This window comes from Habropoda laboriosa, unplaced genomic scaffold (genome assembly GCF_001263275.1).
Source record: "Habropoda laboriosa isolate 0110345459 unplaced genomic scaffold, ASM126327v1 scaffold801, whole genome shotgun sequence".
Lineage (NCBI taxonomy): Eukaryota > Metazoa > Arthropoda > Insecta > Hymenoptera > Apidae > Habropoda > Habropoda laboriosa.
Window position 1 is genome coordinate 560476 of NW_017101026.1, and position 16202 is coordinate 576677.

A 16202-nucleotide genomic window follows, 5' to 3' on the forward strand; every position below is an offset into this window, starting at 1 on the left:
AAGTTGTCTGGTATTATTGAATTACAAGTTTCCGGCGACGCTGTTTGCAGCATCGTGTTGCGCGCACACACGTACCCTTATCTCAACGAAACTTCCGTCCCGTTGTTCATTATCGTGACGCTTTCGACGATTCTCGATAACTGCTGTTACATGTTCCATCAGTCAGAGAATAGCAACGAATAGCAAAAGTATATTCGACCTGTATTTAATTGAAACGCTTCGGACAAGCGTGTCACTCTGTGATAAAGTCGCCTCGTCCGAGGAATTATGAGAAAATAGTGGAATGTAAACCGTAAAAGCGCGTTCGCTCTTTTCCTCGAATTGGAGCGCGCGGCGTAGCGTTGCAAGGGGGCCCGGCGACTCCTCGCGACGTCGTCTACGTTCCCAACGTGCACGGCACTGCCTATTGACGTCTGCAGTAGGCGTGGTTTCACTCTGGCCGATAGAGGGATATATTTACCGCACACACAACTTTTCTCTCTGGTGCGCGAACGGAGAGGCTCGCGTTATTCGATTAATAATGTGTATTTGCAGTGCGAGGTTTGATGCGACCGGTGCACGGCGCGAAACCGTGGCCACTCCTCGGCACAGGGGCTGATTCCTCCGGGCGCACGCACCTTTCCTGGCCGGGGGTGACTTTTTCTCTCTCCTCGAACCAACACCACGCAGTGCTCTCTTTCTCTCTCATCATCGTGTGTGTGCCTCCACGGGAAAAATCAACCGATTCGAGGTCCGTCGGTGCTCCAACCATAGTGGAAGTGTGCTCGCCGTGTCGCGATCCCTCTGACAGCCTTCTCCTCTATTTCTCCACCGACGTCAACATCTCTTCGTCGTCTTCTGCGTCGCGTCGTGGCCCGGTGCTGCCGTGCTCTTCTGCTGATCATCGTGGGACCGATATCACCTGTCTCCGTCGTCCTCGCGGACGACCCTTCTCTACCGAGGCTCTTTCAAAAACTTTCCCTTCTTATCACACCTTGAAGAATGGCGGGTAACGGCGTTCCGGTCTTATTGGTCACTGCGAACGTTGGCAGTATTTTCGAGGAGGTACGTAACACGTAGATTTCCCATTATTTTCCCTCTGGTTATCTTCTCTTCCACCCAATGCACGACCCTGAGGGAACGATCGATCGATCGCGCCTCGCGATTTACCTTCGAACTCGACCTACTTCTTCTTTCCTTCTTTCATCCTCTTTCCTTTCCTCTTTCTTTCTGGCAACCCGAGAGCAGCCGCTTGGCGCGTCTTTCGCATACGGGACCTATTCTCTTTCCTCTTACTCGTTCTACCTTCGTTCATCTTTCTTCCCCCTGGTTTTTTTTTTCTTTTTTTCCAAACCGTCTCACGGTGCCTCTTCTTCGAATGCGGTGTTACGTCTATAGACGAGTTTCCATAATTATACCGTTCTTATCGGCCGAATTACGCATTCCCGTTAAATCGATTGATAGGAACGATAACTTATCGTTCGCCAGCGCGAACGCTTTTTGGAGATTCGCTCGGTTCGAGGTTTCGCTGGTGAATCGGTGAAAGTAAAACGAAGCAGCGAAATATGATAAAGATACGCGATTCGTTTTTAAGCGAAGATATTTTTGTTTTTGTTTTTTTATCGATCGATAAGGATCGTAATTAGCAGACCGTTTCTTTCAAGATGAAAATTTCCCTTTTTCCAGCCTAGCGTGATGTTGAAAATTTGGACGGAGGAATTTTTATCTGTAAGTATTACAGATAAGATGCGCTGTCATTGCGTAAATATAACAGTTATTTACATTCATGGAGCAACGCTTTTCAGACTATACTGAGGCTGGAACCGAAATTTATTGCATTGCACTGCCAAGAAATAGGTGGAAAAAGTTATGAGCACAGTATGAGACAGGTGGAAGACTTTGTTAGGTAATGAACATTCCTTCCTTTTTTTTTATTCCTCTTTTTCCTAAGGTGTACTGCACAGAGATTATAATATTGTGTTAAGCATAAAAGGGGATTTCCTAGGAAATCTTGTTACGGCAAAGCTTCTTGAAAGGTTTCCATTGACAGAGGCTTTTAGTCTAACTGAATTAATGAAACAATAGCCAAGTACTAGTTTATCTAGCAATATTTGCACCAGTATTATTTTAACTAATTAACTTTGGTTAAATTGCCTCAGCATTATGTAGTAGGTGTGGAGAGAAGGCCTTTTTAAAACTGTACTAAGACAAATAGCTTTTCCCTGATCACAATATTGAATATAATTTAACGCATAAGTGGCAGAAAGGGATAAAAATAGATGATCACGCGTGGCTCTACAGTTGAGCGAGCCACTTCAAAAGATGAGCTTATCGAATGATACTCATAGGGGAGCAGTGTAAAAAAAAAAGTGTTGGAAAATATAACAGATCTTTCAGTTGCTATGAAAAGTTCAGCATCTCTATCGCTCTTGTAGAATATTCCTTTAACCTGACAGTGTTATTTCTTGTAGGTTACTAATGTCATCGGAGGAATTAAGGCTGTTTGACAAAATTAGAGTATTCTTAGACGAAGATTATTCCTCTGCTGAACATTTTACGGTATACGAATCGCTAATTATTCATAAAAATCACTGGATATACTTATACACAACTGTATTAACGTACAATTGTTTCAACAGGCACTTGGAAATTTTTACTTTGTGCACGAATCTTTGAAGGAAGTTTTATTATGGGACTTCCAAGGTACAGCGTGCTTTGTGTATTTTAAAATATCCGTTGGGACCATGCTTAGACTAATTTACTATTAAAATTTTAGAATGTACTTTTATACCGGTGAATGGAAGGGAGGTTCATTCTGGTAATATAGAGGCAGTCACGACCAAAGAAAAAGCAAAGTTCCCTCAGGAATTTTTTCCAGAATGCAAATGGTCCAGAAAAGGATTTCTGAGAACACGATGGAGTATTGGTGGAACTGTTTTTGATCTCATAAACATACACTTATTTCACGACGCCAGTAATTTCATTGCTATGGAAACAGTAAGCGATGTTACGATTAATTTAAAAGTAGCCTTGCTACTTGTCTCGATAATTTGTTCCAACGATTTCTTTTCAGTTTCCATCCGTATATAGTAAAACGCGTAGAAGAGCGCTCGAGCATACGTTAGATAGGTTTCATAACGATAAATATCCAAATGTACCATACTTTTTATTCGGAGACTTTAATTTTAGGACAGACACAGCTAGTGTAATCAAAGTAGGTATACCTGTATTACATGAAATTCGACAAGTATCGCATCCTCGTTCAAGTACAACCGACCAACTAAAAACTTTCTTCTTTTTCCTTTTAGAAACTTACAGAAGATACTCAAGAGAGAAGGTTATCGAATAAAGGAAGTATTTCAAAGCTGCAGTTTCACAATAAAGACGATGATCTCATATTAACATTAGGGAAAAAAGAATTTTCTCATTACGAGCATCAAAATGTTTTTATGCAAAATGGTGGACAATGGGTAAGTAAGTCCGTTAGCACGTAACGTTCTACAATGTTGCAAGAGCATAATGAAATTACCGATATTTATATAGCTACGTGAATATGACAGAGAGCTGGATGACTTCGACGGAAGATTATTGGAATTTCCGATTAAATTTGTACCCAGTTATCCGTTCGAGGAGGATATCAACGAGGGCTCGAATTATATGCAAACTAGGGTACCGGCTTGGTGCGATCGTGTTCTCCTGAGTCCTACAGCTAAATTGCTAGTCCAAGATGTATGAAATATTATACCTTCCAATTGTGTGTTTTGTTTTTTTTTCCAATGTAAATTGTGAAACTTCGAAAAATACGAAGAACACTTTGTTCTTATTCCAGGTATCGTCGCCGGATGCCGTGGATTATGGAATAATAGGTCCAACGACTTGTATGGGCGACCATAAGGTGAGACGATCTTTCTTTCTTTCTTTCGTTTAATGTGAAGGAAAAGGTAGTGGTTCGTTTTACTTATTATGCTGGGTGAATATATTTACACACTTCCTAGTTCTTATTCTGATGATTCATTCTTTTAATTATTATGGTGCAGCCTGTTTTTCTGGAGTTTCGAATGAATCTCTAAGCACTAAGGTACCTATCTATGAACTGTCTGCCTGTTCTTATCTTGGTTTTTCCATATATCCTCTACTTCTATTAGTATCTTGTTATATCCTGTATTTATAACTACATAGAGGCTTGTCAGTGTAGCATCACTTCTAAATTCCACTTTCTTAATGATTTTCAATTTCATAATTCTAGTTAGCTTTTTTGCTCTCATTATCATTCAGAGACGATTAACTATATATTTTACGTTGACATCGCAGGTTGACATACATATGCACATGATCAATTTCTTTCATGCATCTTCTCGACACACGATTAATCGATCAAATTAACTTGCAGAAAGAAAAACATTCTAGTATTATGAAATTCTAATCGAAGAGTATGTATCGTGCACACCATTGAAAACGAATATCAACTATATCCGAGTATCTTTCTGTCGACATTACGAACGTTCAGTACCATGTTGCTTAAACACTACCGTTACCAAAAAAAAAAAAAAAAAAAAAAAAAAAAAAAAAAAGACGTATCGTTTCCCTGAATTACATTAATGTTAGCTAGAATTTTTATAGAGTCCCAACCATATGAGGAATGTCCCTCCAATAATCTTCATAGAGATGCACGATAATACATAAGGATCGTCCATTTTTTCCCGTTTCCAGCCAGTCTACTTGAGGGCTAGTCTCATCTTGGACGAAGGTATGATAAACTGCTGCAGCTTGCCGAGTGCACCTGAGTTTTGCTTTCGAGTGCCGAACAATTACGTGGAATTGTTCTCCATGTTGCCTGATTACAGTAGTTGCGTTAGCGGACAGGTCAATTACACGGACCGTTCCTCTAATCTGTTGCACGCAGCACCTATTAAGCATGATCCTTATACCCCAGACAGTATGGACAGTCCAAGTCCAAACGCTATAATGACAGCCTCAACCGAGGTCCCTGACGTAGTAGACGTAGATAACATCAACAACGTGTCCACGTTGCACTTCACGCAAGCGTCTAACATAATCAGCAGACGTATGGATAGAGCAGTGTCGCCTGCATTGTTGAAGTCTAAGCTAGAATTAATCGTACGAAGTAAGAAAGAAGAGGACACGGATCAAGATTTCGCCGATATCAAAAGAAATCCCAGCGATTGTTGCTTACATTCTTGGTCGAACGCGGACGAGCGAGAATCGACGGTGAGAAGAAACAGATGTAACAGCGACGTGTCGTGGCAAAGGTCTCATCTTCTAACCGAGGCATGGGTTCAGGGTAAAGGACAACAGGCGTATCGTTCCTTTAGGGACTTCGTCAATAGATCATCGTTGGATTCGACACCGCCGAACGGTGTCGAAGGTCTCTCCTCGGACTTGATCATACCGAGGATATCGATCATAAACGCTAGCAATTTCGTGTCGAACGAGAGCTCCGTGTACTTACACGAGGATAAGTACAGCAATTACTCGGACAACAAGCTGACCACCTACTCGGACGGTCGAACCAAGAGTTTGAGCGGAGAGGCGTTTAGTTCTGGAAAGTCGGATGAGTTGAAGAAAACGGACGACGAGAACAACAGACTGAGTTCGAAGAAACTGGAGATCAACGAGAGCGTATATTTGCAGAATATAAGCGAGCTTATAACGAAACAGGACAAGGATACGTGTGCAATGATAGTCGGTACGAATCTGTTCGAGAAGGAGGATCAGGTGAACGAAGAAACAATGTTGGACGTTAAGGAGAAACGTTTGAACAAAGTTATAGATAGCTTGCAGAGTATAGAGGATAACAATAGTAAAAATCAACGTACACTCGCGGAGGATCCAGTTCTTGATAAGCCTAGCGTTAAGAGTAGAGTTACGAGTTTGGACAAATCTGCGGAGAACTTAGGCGAATACAACGCGGAACAGATAGGGGTTCATCTTGGAAGTATCGAGGCGGATGACAAGCTTGAGGTAGCGGAAAGTTTTGCTGCGACGATTTACAAAGAGGCGGAAATTTTGAAATGCGACAGAAGAGGTGAAACGATAGTCTCTCGACAGACTACGAGGAGCAATTCTGTGCAAAGTCAGGATACTAGCGATAATACAGGGGACGTTAGAATGAAATTAAAAGCGTTCGATGCGACGGAGAAGAGTAAGCAGCATAATATCGTGGAGAAGGAAAGTAAATGTGAAAAATGTTGTTGCATCGTGTCGTGAAAGAACATTTCTCGAGTTTTACCACATGTTCCTTATTTATTTTCCTTATATTATACGTACACGTAGCATATACATATACATATAGTCACCGTTCTCGATTTTCTAAAGAACGAATTCGAAGAAGTCAGGTTTGAGAACGATTTACTTGGTAACAAATTAAGTTAGGAAAAAAGCGGTATTTCTTCATAGTCATTTCAAAAAAAAAAAAATATCCCGCTTACGCTCTATCGAACAGCACCAATTTTTCCTATTGTACATGCATGTCGCAAGAGACGTTTCTATTTTTTCAAAGTGTCTTCTGCATGTGCACGATACTCTAACGTCGTCGTGAATTCTTTCACTTTCTTCTTTTTCTTTTTTTTTTTCCATCTCTTAGCATGTATTCGAACGATACAATTACGTATATTTTCACATTTTAGATGTGCAGTTGAATAAGCAGTATATCATTGTTACGTAGTGATATATCACGTTGTATAGAGTTTACGAAAATCGGACTATCCAGACGACTGTGTCGTTACGTTGTACCGAACAATACGTGCGTCGTATTAAAACAGTGTTACCATTATACATGTAATAGAGATTCGTAAAAAAACTCCACGGCGATCGCGCGTTATTTCCTATTCTGCTGGTTTGTCAGTTAAGTTTTCTAATTAAGCATGTACCAAGCGTCGTTCGTTCGAGATAATTGTTACATCTTCATTTTCGCGATCTTATTATTGACACAATGATATTTGTTCAAATTTTAATCGTTGACCGTCTCGATTTTTTTTTTTTTTTTTGGTTTTTTTCTCCACATCTCGTTCTACTGCTATCGCGAGAATTACATCCACAGTGTGCATTTTTAAACGAAAACGCGTACAAAAACGCGCGTGTGCCTTTGTATGCATCGCATCCTTGCCAAATTTACCGTATCCTATCATAGAATGTAAAAAAAGAAACGTGTGCGTAGTAACGTGTACACGTAGTCCATTACCTGGACTCGACTGCCAAAGTTAGTTTCTCGTTTTAGCGATAAGAAGGAAGATATTAAATTATAAATATTAAATATTAGTCAAATATTATTTCCTATATGCTACGTTTAGTTACCGATGCTTTTTCTTTGTTATCTCGTTTGGTTATGTAAGTTTCCTCGTGGATAAAACATATCTATATCGAGTCTTGCCAAAAGAAGGTTCAATTAATTATGAGAAATAGCATCGTGATGCTGGTAACGTTGATCGTTTCCTTATCCAAGGAGTAAACGATAAATTAAAAACGTTACATTCATAGGTACTTAGTAAAGAGGTCATTTGTAAAGTTCACTTTCCCAAACGGAACTTGATATCTTTTGAATCTGAGCGCAATAAAGATCGCAGATTCGAGCAATCGATTTATCCTGCATTTGTTCCCAATTCTACCGTGCTTACGATCCATAAGACACTTTACTAGTTGATTATCCATTTTTGCTCGTTTGTAAATATAAATTTATTTTTAATATAACCGAAAGTTGCTTTTTTTTTTTATTTATATCCTTTTATTTGCGTGGCTACGTGTTACTGTTACCTGCACGTTGTATCGCAGTGCACTTGAAATAATATGTTTTCTGTCCATCCACGTTTTTACAGTAAAGCAGATCGAGAAATGAAGGAACAAATTTGACAAAAATTTACTTTTGGAAAAATAAACACGTATCAATCGAACGGAGCAATAAAAATCGATCTATTCGAACCGTTGTCGTTTCCCGCCATTTCTATTTCTCGAAGCAAACTTCACGTTACTCCGCTAATTCAAAGTTTCACTTTAAAACCGTTAACGCGTATTTAAAATTTCATCCCCAAAGTGACACTTGAATACTTTTTCTCGAAAAGAATAATATACAGTTCCTACCTTGATCTGCTTTACTGGCATCTCTAGACAGTTGATCACTGATTCATTCCTGACTGCAGACGCGATGAACGAGGACTCCGAATCGGGTACGATGTCCAGCTTAAGCAGTCGTGAGATATTCAACAACAATAACAACAACCACAGCAACAACAATAATAACGGGGCGACCACCATCACAAGATACATTCACGTTAAACACGCGGGCTCGTCGGTTAAGATTTTTCGCGAGACAACCGTCTGATATCGAACTTGTTAAATCTACAATGTAAAATAACGTTTCACCAACTTCTCCCCTGCAATGCACTATGGGTATTTCAACGCTTTCGCGACACAGCAGCGACTACCGATATTCCCGCGCGAACTTTACGCCGCGTCACTTTTTGAAACTGTTCGAGAATCGAAATTGATTCGACTACATCGTCACTAACCTGAACACGGTCGCGCTCGATCGACAGTCGTAAGGTCGATCGATTTTTAAATTCTGCATACGTTCAGCCTGCGTAAATTCACGCGGTTTGAAAACAATAGTAGAAAGAGTGCACAGTTACGAATGAGTTGATACGCCGAGGAAGCAGACATGTGTCACGTATGACAGGTGAACGTGAACTGGCGCGAATTTTGCGCACGTGCATACATGAAAAGACCGCCCCGCTTGTTTTAGGTATGTTCACGCTAAATTTGATACGTTATTTGTGAACTAGTAGTAATTGAAAGTATACGTCCTGTTAAACCGTAACGTAACGATGATCGTAAATCTTATCGTGGAGGATTTCATGTTCTCGAGAGTGTATCGAAGAAATAGAGAAGTTAGAATATTACGATTTACCTTTCGAAGAGGATTGTTGATGTAACGAAACGTATCTATCGATACAGTCGCGCGTGTGTGACGATTATATCGTATTTTATTTGTTAAGTGTCTCGGTGTTCCTACACTACGTTCTTTCGAACAGTTCTTCCTACAAAGACTTATGGTCTTGCGATTAATTTGTATAATTAGAGACGGTCAGATATTGACGATATAGAGAAAGCGTTTCCATGGGAGATCGTTTGATGTGATATTATCGTGGTATACTCGTATACCTCACTTTGTTGTTGGTCTTCGTTATTAGAGAAATCGCGAGAAAGCCGGGAGAAGAGAATTACGCTACGATTGCTGCCAAAATCGATTCGATTCGACTTTTTGCGATGCGATTCAACCAACTTGGATCGATGTGCTTCTTCCTTTTCAGTTTCGTCGCAAAAAGTTTGTAAGAATCACACGCAGAACGGAATAATTACGTACGAAAATGAGAAAAACAATCTGTTCCCAGTTGTAACGTCGTGCGTAATAATTCTACTGCAACTTTGTAACGTGTACGTAATTTTCTATCGATAGATAGGCGTCGAGTTCCATTGATAAGAAACTCCTCCTGTCAGAGTATACTGTTGTCGTTCTCTTTTTTATTTATCGCTATAATGTTGTATAGATGTAAGCGTGTTAGTGTTGAAGAAAATGTTGGCAATTTCTGATGCAATTTATTCGAGGCACTCGATCCACGATAGCATTTTAATCCGATCCAATTGGACTAAATTTCCGAGTACATTCCATGAGCGTAACCACTAACGAGCAAACTCGAAGCTTAATGAAAAACCTGTTGGAAGGTACTCGAAGTCGTTAATATAGGTAATAAAAACTCTAGACGTGGTAGATGGTATGTATTTGCACGCAACATATCTGTACTCCTCTATCAACGTACGTACGATTAATGTAGACTCGTAATAAGTCCCTTTGCGGAAGTTTACTTCAGATCCTTCCACTGCCTCTGGTTAATATCATTGGCGAATTTGTATTTTTTGGTGTTATATATAGTTATATGCCCATGAATATAGGAAAGTCACGTGCTATTAAAGTATGATGGATTGCGTCCATTCGTTCGTTCGTTTCGTTTCGAACTTTCCATTATGCTAAACGCGATAACGCGAAAGTACCAATTGCATTGTTATAAGCTAAAAGAAATCACTTCTCGTTTTGCGCTTTCAATTACCGCCTTCAGTACAACAAAGCGTCGGATTAGTTATTTTATAAGAAAATTCACTATATTTCGGATGATTGTAATCGGTAAACTCGAAGGTGTCGAGACATTTACCTACGACTGCTTTTGAATCCGTTCCGTCTTACACAATTTCGCGTGTATAACGATAGATGGTAGAAGTAAGCGCGAATAGCCATAGGAAAAAAAGTCAAGAGTTTCGCGCTTACTTGACGAAAACAAAGTCCTATTGCTCGTTTTGTAGCACACAATCCATCATTTTCAGCCACAATTTCTTTCTAATTTTTTTTTTGTCGTGGCGATTGCTGTTCGAAATGTCTGTTTTCGAAGTGTATGTCAATAATGATGATCGTAAGCCATTCCTCGGGAAGTTAGCCGTAAGATAGTTGAGGTTAAAGTGTATAATTCGACGATTAGAAATTGTACGAAGTACCTGATCGGTTTGACCAAGATACAAAGTACGCTACAATTGCTTCTATATGTCTATTCTGAAGAATTTCTGGGTATTTCACGAGCTGGTGAAATCCTCTGTTAAACCCTCAATTAAATGACGTTGTATTTTACTCTGTGTAATACTCTAGGACTATGCGGAACGTCGAATTATACGGTTTATCTGTAACGCAATAATTTAACTCGGTGTACTTGACGCTTTCACCAGACTGGTTTTAGGATCTTCCGTGCGGGCAAGTTTTTCGAAAGAGATTTTTAAATAGATCGATATTTTAATTGCCACGTTGTCGAAGAACGTCGACGATTCCTGCTTTCCGGTAACTTTGTAGGTTACGAACTATTTAGTTCGAACGAAGAGAGAACTTTAATATAAAAAGGAAAAAATGAATCGGTAGTAAAATTAGGATAATAGAGGAAAAAGCTAAACTTGTTAGTTACCCGGCAAATTTGTAACAAAATTGAAATGTAAAATATACTATCGAAATCCTTGCTTGCTCTGATGTTTTACAAGATGTTTTAAGAGAAAACATTATTTCTTCCGTCTTACGACGGCAAGTAAACATTGTACTTTTATAAATATGAATGTACTTATATTTTGTACTGGCAGTACCTTGCAAAAATATAATATGTTAAACAATGAGATTATATGTATATGTATAATGTGTGTTACGAATAAACGTTATACAGTAGGATTACTTTAACTCGACAAATGCCCAATTTTTATTTACAAAGTTGAACGCTTGCATTCATTTCTTAAACCAGATGTACTTATATTACATTGTGACTTATTAAATCGTAAAATTGCTTTGCCGGACAATACATATTTTTCTCTAATTTAACATACCTTTGTATCTTTTTATCTGGTATCTTTTTTTTTTTGTAATTTCAAATTCTTTCAAATTCCTATCATCGTAAAACAACTAAAATAAAGTTGGCAATACTTGTGGCTATAGTGGTTAGCCGCTATGAATGTTCTGTGGCGTTTCTGCGATTGTTCTATGGTAGCGTGTAGTTTCTAAAAGCCGGGAAAATAATAAACATCGGTAACTACACGTGTAGTAACAATTTCTTATAAGTAGCTTTTCTTATTAAGTAAAACTAACTTAAATATGAGTAAGGCACATCCTCCTGAGCTTAAAAAGTAAGTGCAATAAATGATCTTTCTTAGTGTAAATGTGAATTATTGAAAATTATAGGAATTTAATATTTTTACGTGTTAAAAAATCTAACAAGATGCATTAACAAATTTCTTTTGTACTTTAGATACATGGATAAGAGGTTATCACGTAAGTAAGAAATGCGTAGTTTTGTATTTTATATTCCTTAGTATTTGTTTCTATTTTTTAATTCCTGCCACAATATCGATGCTGAAGTACTTATTTTTCGTAATGCAAAGAATGTCCTATTTTAAAACTATTAATAACGTTTATTTAATTATGAAACCGTGAATCTGTCAATACGTATAGGTTAAACGTGATAGGTTATGCGCGATGCTTTATACAAATGAAATGGTAATGTTGTAAATTATATACACGAATCGTATCATGTTCAGATCATTTGTATTTCTAGTCAAATTAAATGGTGGAAGACACGTTGTTGGGATTTTACGTGGGTTTGATCCATTTATGAACATGGTTATAGACGAAAGTATCGAAGAATGTAAAGATGGTACCAAAAACAACATTGGAATGGTGGTAAGTTAGACAGTAAGGCACTACCTTTGGAGAAATTGAATTTTTCTTATTTTAACTCGTATGTTTTATTGATTTAGGTAATACGTGGAAACAGTGTAATAATGTTAGAGGCTTTAGATAGGATATGAACTGAAACATGGACATTATGCAGAAATGTAATTTGTATTCCTAAAGAAATAATTAAATTACTTTTTCTACTATACATAGTGTTAATATTAAATTTATTTTCTACCTCTAGCTGTGTGAACTTCATTTTTTGAATAAATGATTTTCGTATTAAATTGTATGTTTTATTTTTTAAACCTTTTATATATAAATACATCAACAGTCGATATTTACGACATCTCTTGCTCGGAATATATCGTATATTTGATATAGCATTTTTCTGATTTCAATGATTTCAAAAATAATTTTTCAATTTATTTATCATTTCTAATACCTTTTCTTTATACAATCGAGATATTAAATTTTCTCACAGTTATATCGATTTTGTGCACCGACTTGTGAGTCTATGAATATTAAATACACACACAATCTTCAGTATGGATTATTTTTAAATAAGCATATTTAGTTTAACTACGTAACTGCACTAAAATTATATTTTTTATTGTCAGTTAAAGATGGTGAAACGAATTAAATAAATCGGCATCGTTCATAATCGACATTATTTTTTGTGAATCAATAGTGAACTTGTTTCTATTAGGAACATTAAAATTTAGAAGGCACGTAATATTTCATTCATTTTTCCTTATCAAGGAACTTTTGTTCACACTTTTGCAAAATTTTCTACTGTTTCCATTCCTTTGCCACCATTCTGTAAAATCTCGACATAGATTGCGACGTTGAAATTACATTCTGTAACAATATAATATGCCGAACTTCTTAACACAACCTAAGTATCCAATGCATTCGGTAGTAAAAATGTCTGGAATATTATTCCGATAAATGAAATACATATATCTAGGAGCGGGTACTGTCGTTATTATTGAAAAAAAAAAAAAAAAAAAAAAAAAAAAAAAAAAAAGTGATAAACAATAGATTAATTGCAAAAGGAACACATGATACATGAATTAATACTTTTAATTAAACAACTACTTAATCGAAAGTAAAAGGAACACAATATAACTTATATGTATCTGTACACCGAAAATGGCATTTAACTCTCTTTCCGTACAAAATATTTTAAAATTTGACATGAAATTTTCCCTGTCCTAAAATATACTCGCTATATTTTCACGGACTTTTTTGTGCGTTTTGAGATATGTGTAACCATATTTTCGTTCGCGTGAATAATTGTGGTGACATTGAAATATATAAAAAGTTGTTGGTGTGTTAAAAATTATACTAAATATGCAATTAAAGATAGTGAATTTTTACATTGTATGAAAAAAAAAAAAAACTCGTAGTGGAAAGATGGCCATATATCACAGTTTGAAAGATTTCAATAATATACAATTAACTTGAATTCATCTTCTTGTCTCTAATGTTTGTCAATTTTCGTAGTATTATTTGATCGAAAAATACAATGTTTGTTTATGTTGTACAATAAGTGCTCTTTCTTTAATTGTAATGAAAGTATTAAAATATTTGCATTGCATGATTTAAGAATAAATTTGAAGTATGTAACAAAGTGCCTTGTTTCTTTTCACTCTTTTTTTCTAAAATTTGGGGTGTACTATAATGACTGTTTGAAAATTAAAAACTACAAGGTATGACAATGCACTGTTAAAAAAGTATCAATATATCTACATTTGTATAATTCGCTATAAAATTAGCTAACAAGAGACTAACATTTGATTAACTGTAGTATTTAAGCACTTTTTACAAATTTAATCCACTCATTCAAGGTTTTTTGTAACAAATGTATTTGCAATTTAGATAATTGTTTGTTTGTTTAAATTTTAATAAGTTACTAACGTGGAATGTTTTATACTTCATGACACAGTTCTGTCTTAGTGACAATATCTTGATTAGGCAAACAAACATATCCATTTGTTTTGTTATCCTCTTTTTCTACTTCTTGATGTAGGTCAAGGTTTACCTTTGCCTCTATAACATTTGAAGGAACTTTAACTTTGCCTTCTACTGCTACTGTTTCGTGACATTTCTCTCTATGATGACTTAAGTGATCAACAGATGCATATATAACATTACAATCTAAACACTTACGGGAATTTTCAGTTGCTTGCTGGTCACATATGCTAGGAGTACTAGGAATACTTTCTTTTTTATGCTCCTCTAACATATGTGTTTTCAAATCATACCTGTTACTACACGTCTGATAACATATTTTACAGCAAAATCGTTTTTCACCCTCGTGCATGGCAACATGCATTTTGAAGTACCAATCTGTACTGAAACTTTTCAGGCAATAGTTACATTTGAGATCCTTTTTTTTAAGTTTCCGTTTTTTCTTTGATTTTTCTTTTTTCTTTTTCTGTGGTGTTGCTTCAATTTGTTCACTTGGGATGTCAACCTTTGGCACAGGTGTTGCTGGTTGAATAGGTTGGGGACTTGTTATGGTTAATGGTGGTACTGTATTGTCTGGCATGATACAAAACTTTGGTATACCCTGTATTTGGTGTAGTAAGGATGGTTGTGTTATCAAGTTAGTTATAGGTACAACACGTATAGGTGTTAACAATGGTTTAGGTTGAATGGGTGTTGTCACAATTTGCGACTGTGGCAAGAGTAAATCGTTGACTTGTATCTGGTGTGTATTAGATTGTGCTGTAAAGGTGACATATGGACTTTGAGGAACTGTACTGCTTGTTGTTATAAGTGGTCCATTTAAAGAATTGGATAAAGCTACTTGTATGGGAGCAGTTATACTATTTTCATTAAAACACTGTGTTTTGCCAAGGACTATACTTTGTTGTGGTACTACAATTGGGAAGGTAGGTAAAAATTTTCCAAAAACATTACGTCCATTATTAATTTGTAAAGTAGATTGATTTGTAGACACAGAAGTTATACTAATTGTGGGTTGCTGTTGTTGTTGTTGTTGTTGTTGTTGAGGAACTGATTTTGGAATAATAATTAATTCTTCATTATTTTTCAATGTTTCCATTGCAAGATTGTAGCCTGTAACCGGATCCATGTAATCATTTTTTTTTGCTTTAGAAGCTTCTATCATTTGAATTTCTCTTTCTCTCATCCTTTCTTTTAGTATTTGAGCACCGTTTATTTCGTTATGTCTGTATTCAGTCCTTCTTTTACAGTTCTTGTGATGCACTCGAGATCTTTGTGTTTTCAATGCAATACCACAAATATCACAAGCTGTCGACTGATTGCATCTGTTCAGTCTTATCACAGCTCTACGACAACGATCATGATCGATGCTTAACGCATCACACTTTGCATTTGCACAATGTTTGGAAACAGGTGCACTTATTTCATTGTCTTCTATGTTAAAGGCTAACATAGGTGATAATCCGTCATGATCCGCATATTGTTGTACCGCCACATCACATACAATGTTCTCGCAAGATTCATAATGACCGCAAGGTTTCTTTTCCTTTTTAATAGGCACTAGTGTAATTTCTGATTTACCTTGTTTCTTCGAAGGCAATAAATTTTCATCTTCTATGTTCCCTTCTTGATCTATCTGTAAGGGGATTACAGATAACTCTGATTGCTTTGGTTTACTTAAATTTGAACCTATATTATTTGTTTTGTTCACAGGGACATTTTTATTCGAGGCAGAACTTGTTTCTATTTTTATGGGAATCGCTTTAATGATAATATTCGGTTGATTGAACAACCTTTTCACCGGTTCCGATTGTAACACCTACAAATAAAGTACGATATGATAAAAGGAACGAGTACATCGTAAACGTGAAACTTACATCGGATATGGTAGTATTAAAATCCGTGGGACACATTCTAGTAGTATTTATCGGTTTACAAATAATATTCGGTAACGAGGCATGTGCCATTTTCACCATATAAAAAT

The 16202-nt window shown here is 36.8% G+C and overlaps 3 protein-coding genes across 3 annotated transcripts; 2 read left to right on the forward strand and 1 right to left on the reverse strand.

The window, feature by feature from the left end:
- Positions 1 to 309: 309 nt before the first annotated feature.
- Positions 310 to 8477, forward strand: LOC108577891 (TNF receptor-associated factor family protein DDB_G0272098). Its single transcript, XM_017941111.1, has 12 exons — positions 310 to 1044; positions 1666 to 1707; positions 1785 to 1885; positions 2451 to 2538; positions 2619 to 2682; positions 2756 to 2976; positions 3053 to 3193; positions 3288 to 3449; positions 3523 to 3708; positions 3809 to 3874; positions 4690 to 6172; positions 8133 to 8477. The coding sequence occupies exons 1-12, from the start codon at positions 982 to 984 to the stop codon at positions 8312 to 8314; spliced, it is 2799 nt and encodes a 932-aa protein (XP_017796600.1). The 5' UTR covers positions 310 to 981; the 3' UTR covers positions 8315 to 8477.
- Positions 8478 to 11520: 3043 nt separating this feature from the next.
- Positions 11521 to 12387, forward strand: LOC108577942 (probable small nuclear ribonucleoprotein G). The gene is made up of 4 exons (XM_017941173.1): positions 11521 to 11694; positions 11817 to 11839; positions 12123 to 12247; positions 12325 to 12387. Exons 1-4 carry the CDS (start codon positions 11663 to 11665, stop codon positions 12373 to 12375), a joined length of 231 nt encoding a protein of 76 aa, XP_017796662.1. The 5' UTR covers positions 11521 to 11662; the 3' UTR covers positions 12376 to 12387.
- Positions 12388 to 14174: 1787 nt separating this feature from the next.
- On the reverse strand, positions 14175 to 16202 carry LOC108577938. The gene is made up of 3 exons (XM_017941169.1): positions 16096 to 16202; positions 14417 to 16037; positions 14175 to 14296 (listed from the first exon to the last, which is right to left on the reverse strand). The coding sequence occupies exons 1-3, from the start codon at positions 16192 to 16194 to the stop codon at positions 14175 to 14177; spliced, it is 1842 nt and encodes a 613-aa protein (XP_017796658.1). The 5' UTR covers positions 16195 to 16202.

Excerpts from the sequence above, each read along its gene's own strand:
- LOC108577891 (XM_017941111.1), top strand. The coding sequence starts at position 982 with ATGGCGGGTAACGGCGTTCCGGTCTTATTGGTCACTGCGAACGTTGGC. Across the intron at positions 2,539-2,618 it reads CCTCTGCTGAACATTTTACG|GCACTTGGAAATTTTTACTT; the intron begins GTATACGAATCG and ends TTGTTTCAACAG. Across the intron at positions 6,173-8,132 it reads TAATATCGTGGAGAAGGAAA|ACGCGATGAACGAGGACTCC; the intron begins GTAAATGTGAAA and ends TCCTGACTGCAG.
- LOC108577942 (XM_017941173.1), top strand. The coding sequence starts at position 11,663 with ATGAGTAAGGCACATCCTCCTGAGCTTAAAAA. Across the intron at positions 11,695-11,816 it reads CATCCTCCTGAGCTTAAAAA|ATACATGGATAAGAGGTTAT; the intron begins GTAAGTGCAATA and ends TTTGTACTTTAG. Across the intron at positions 11,840-12,122 it reads CATGGATAAGAGGTTATCAC|TCAAATTAAATGGTGGAAGA; the intron begins GTAAGTAAGAAA and ends TTGTATTTCTAG.
- LOC108577938 (XM_017941169.1), bottom strand. The coding sequence starts at position 16,194 with ATGGTGAAAATGGCACATGCCTCGTTACCGAATATTATTTGTAAACCG. Across the intron at positions 16,038-16,095 it reads TTAATACTACCATATCCGAT|GTGTTACAATCGGAACCGGT; the intron begins GTAAGTTTCACG and ends CTTTATTTGTAG. Across the intron at positions 14,297-14,416 it reads GCAAGCAACTGAAAATTCCC|AGGCAAAGGTAAACCTTGAC; the intron begins GTAAGTGTTTAG and ends CAAATGTTATAG.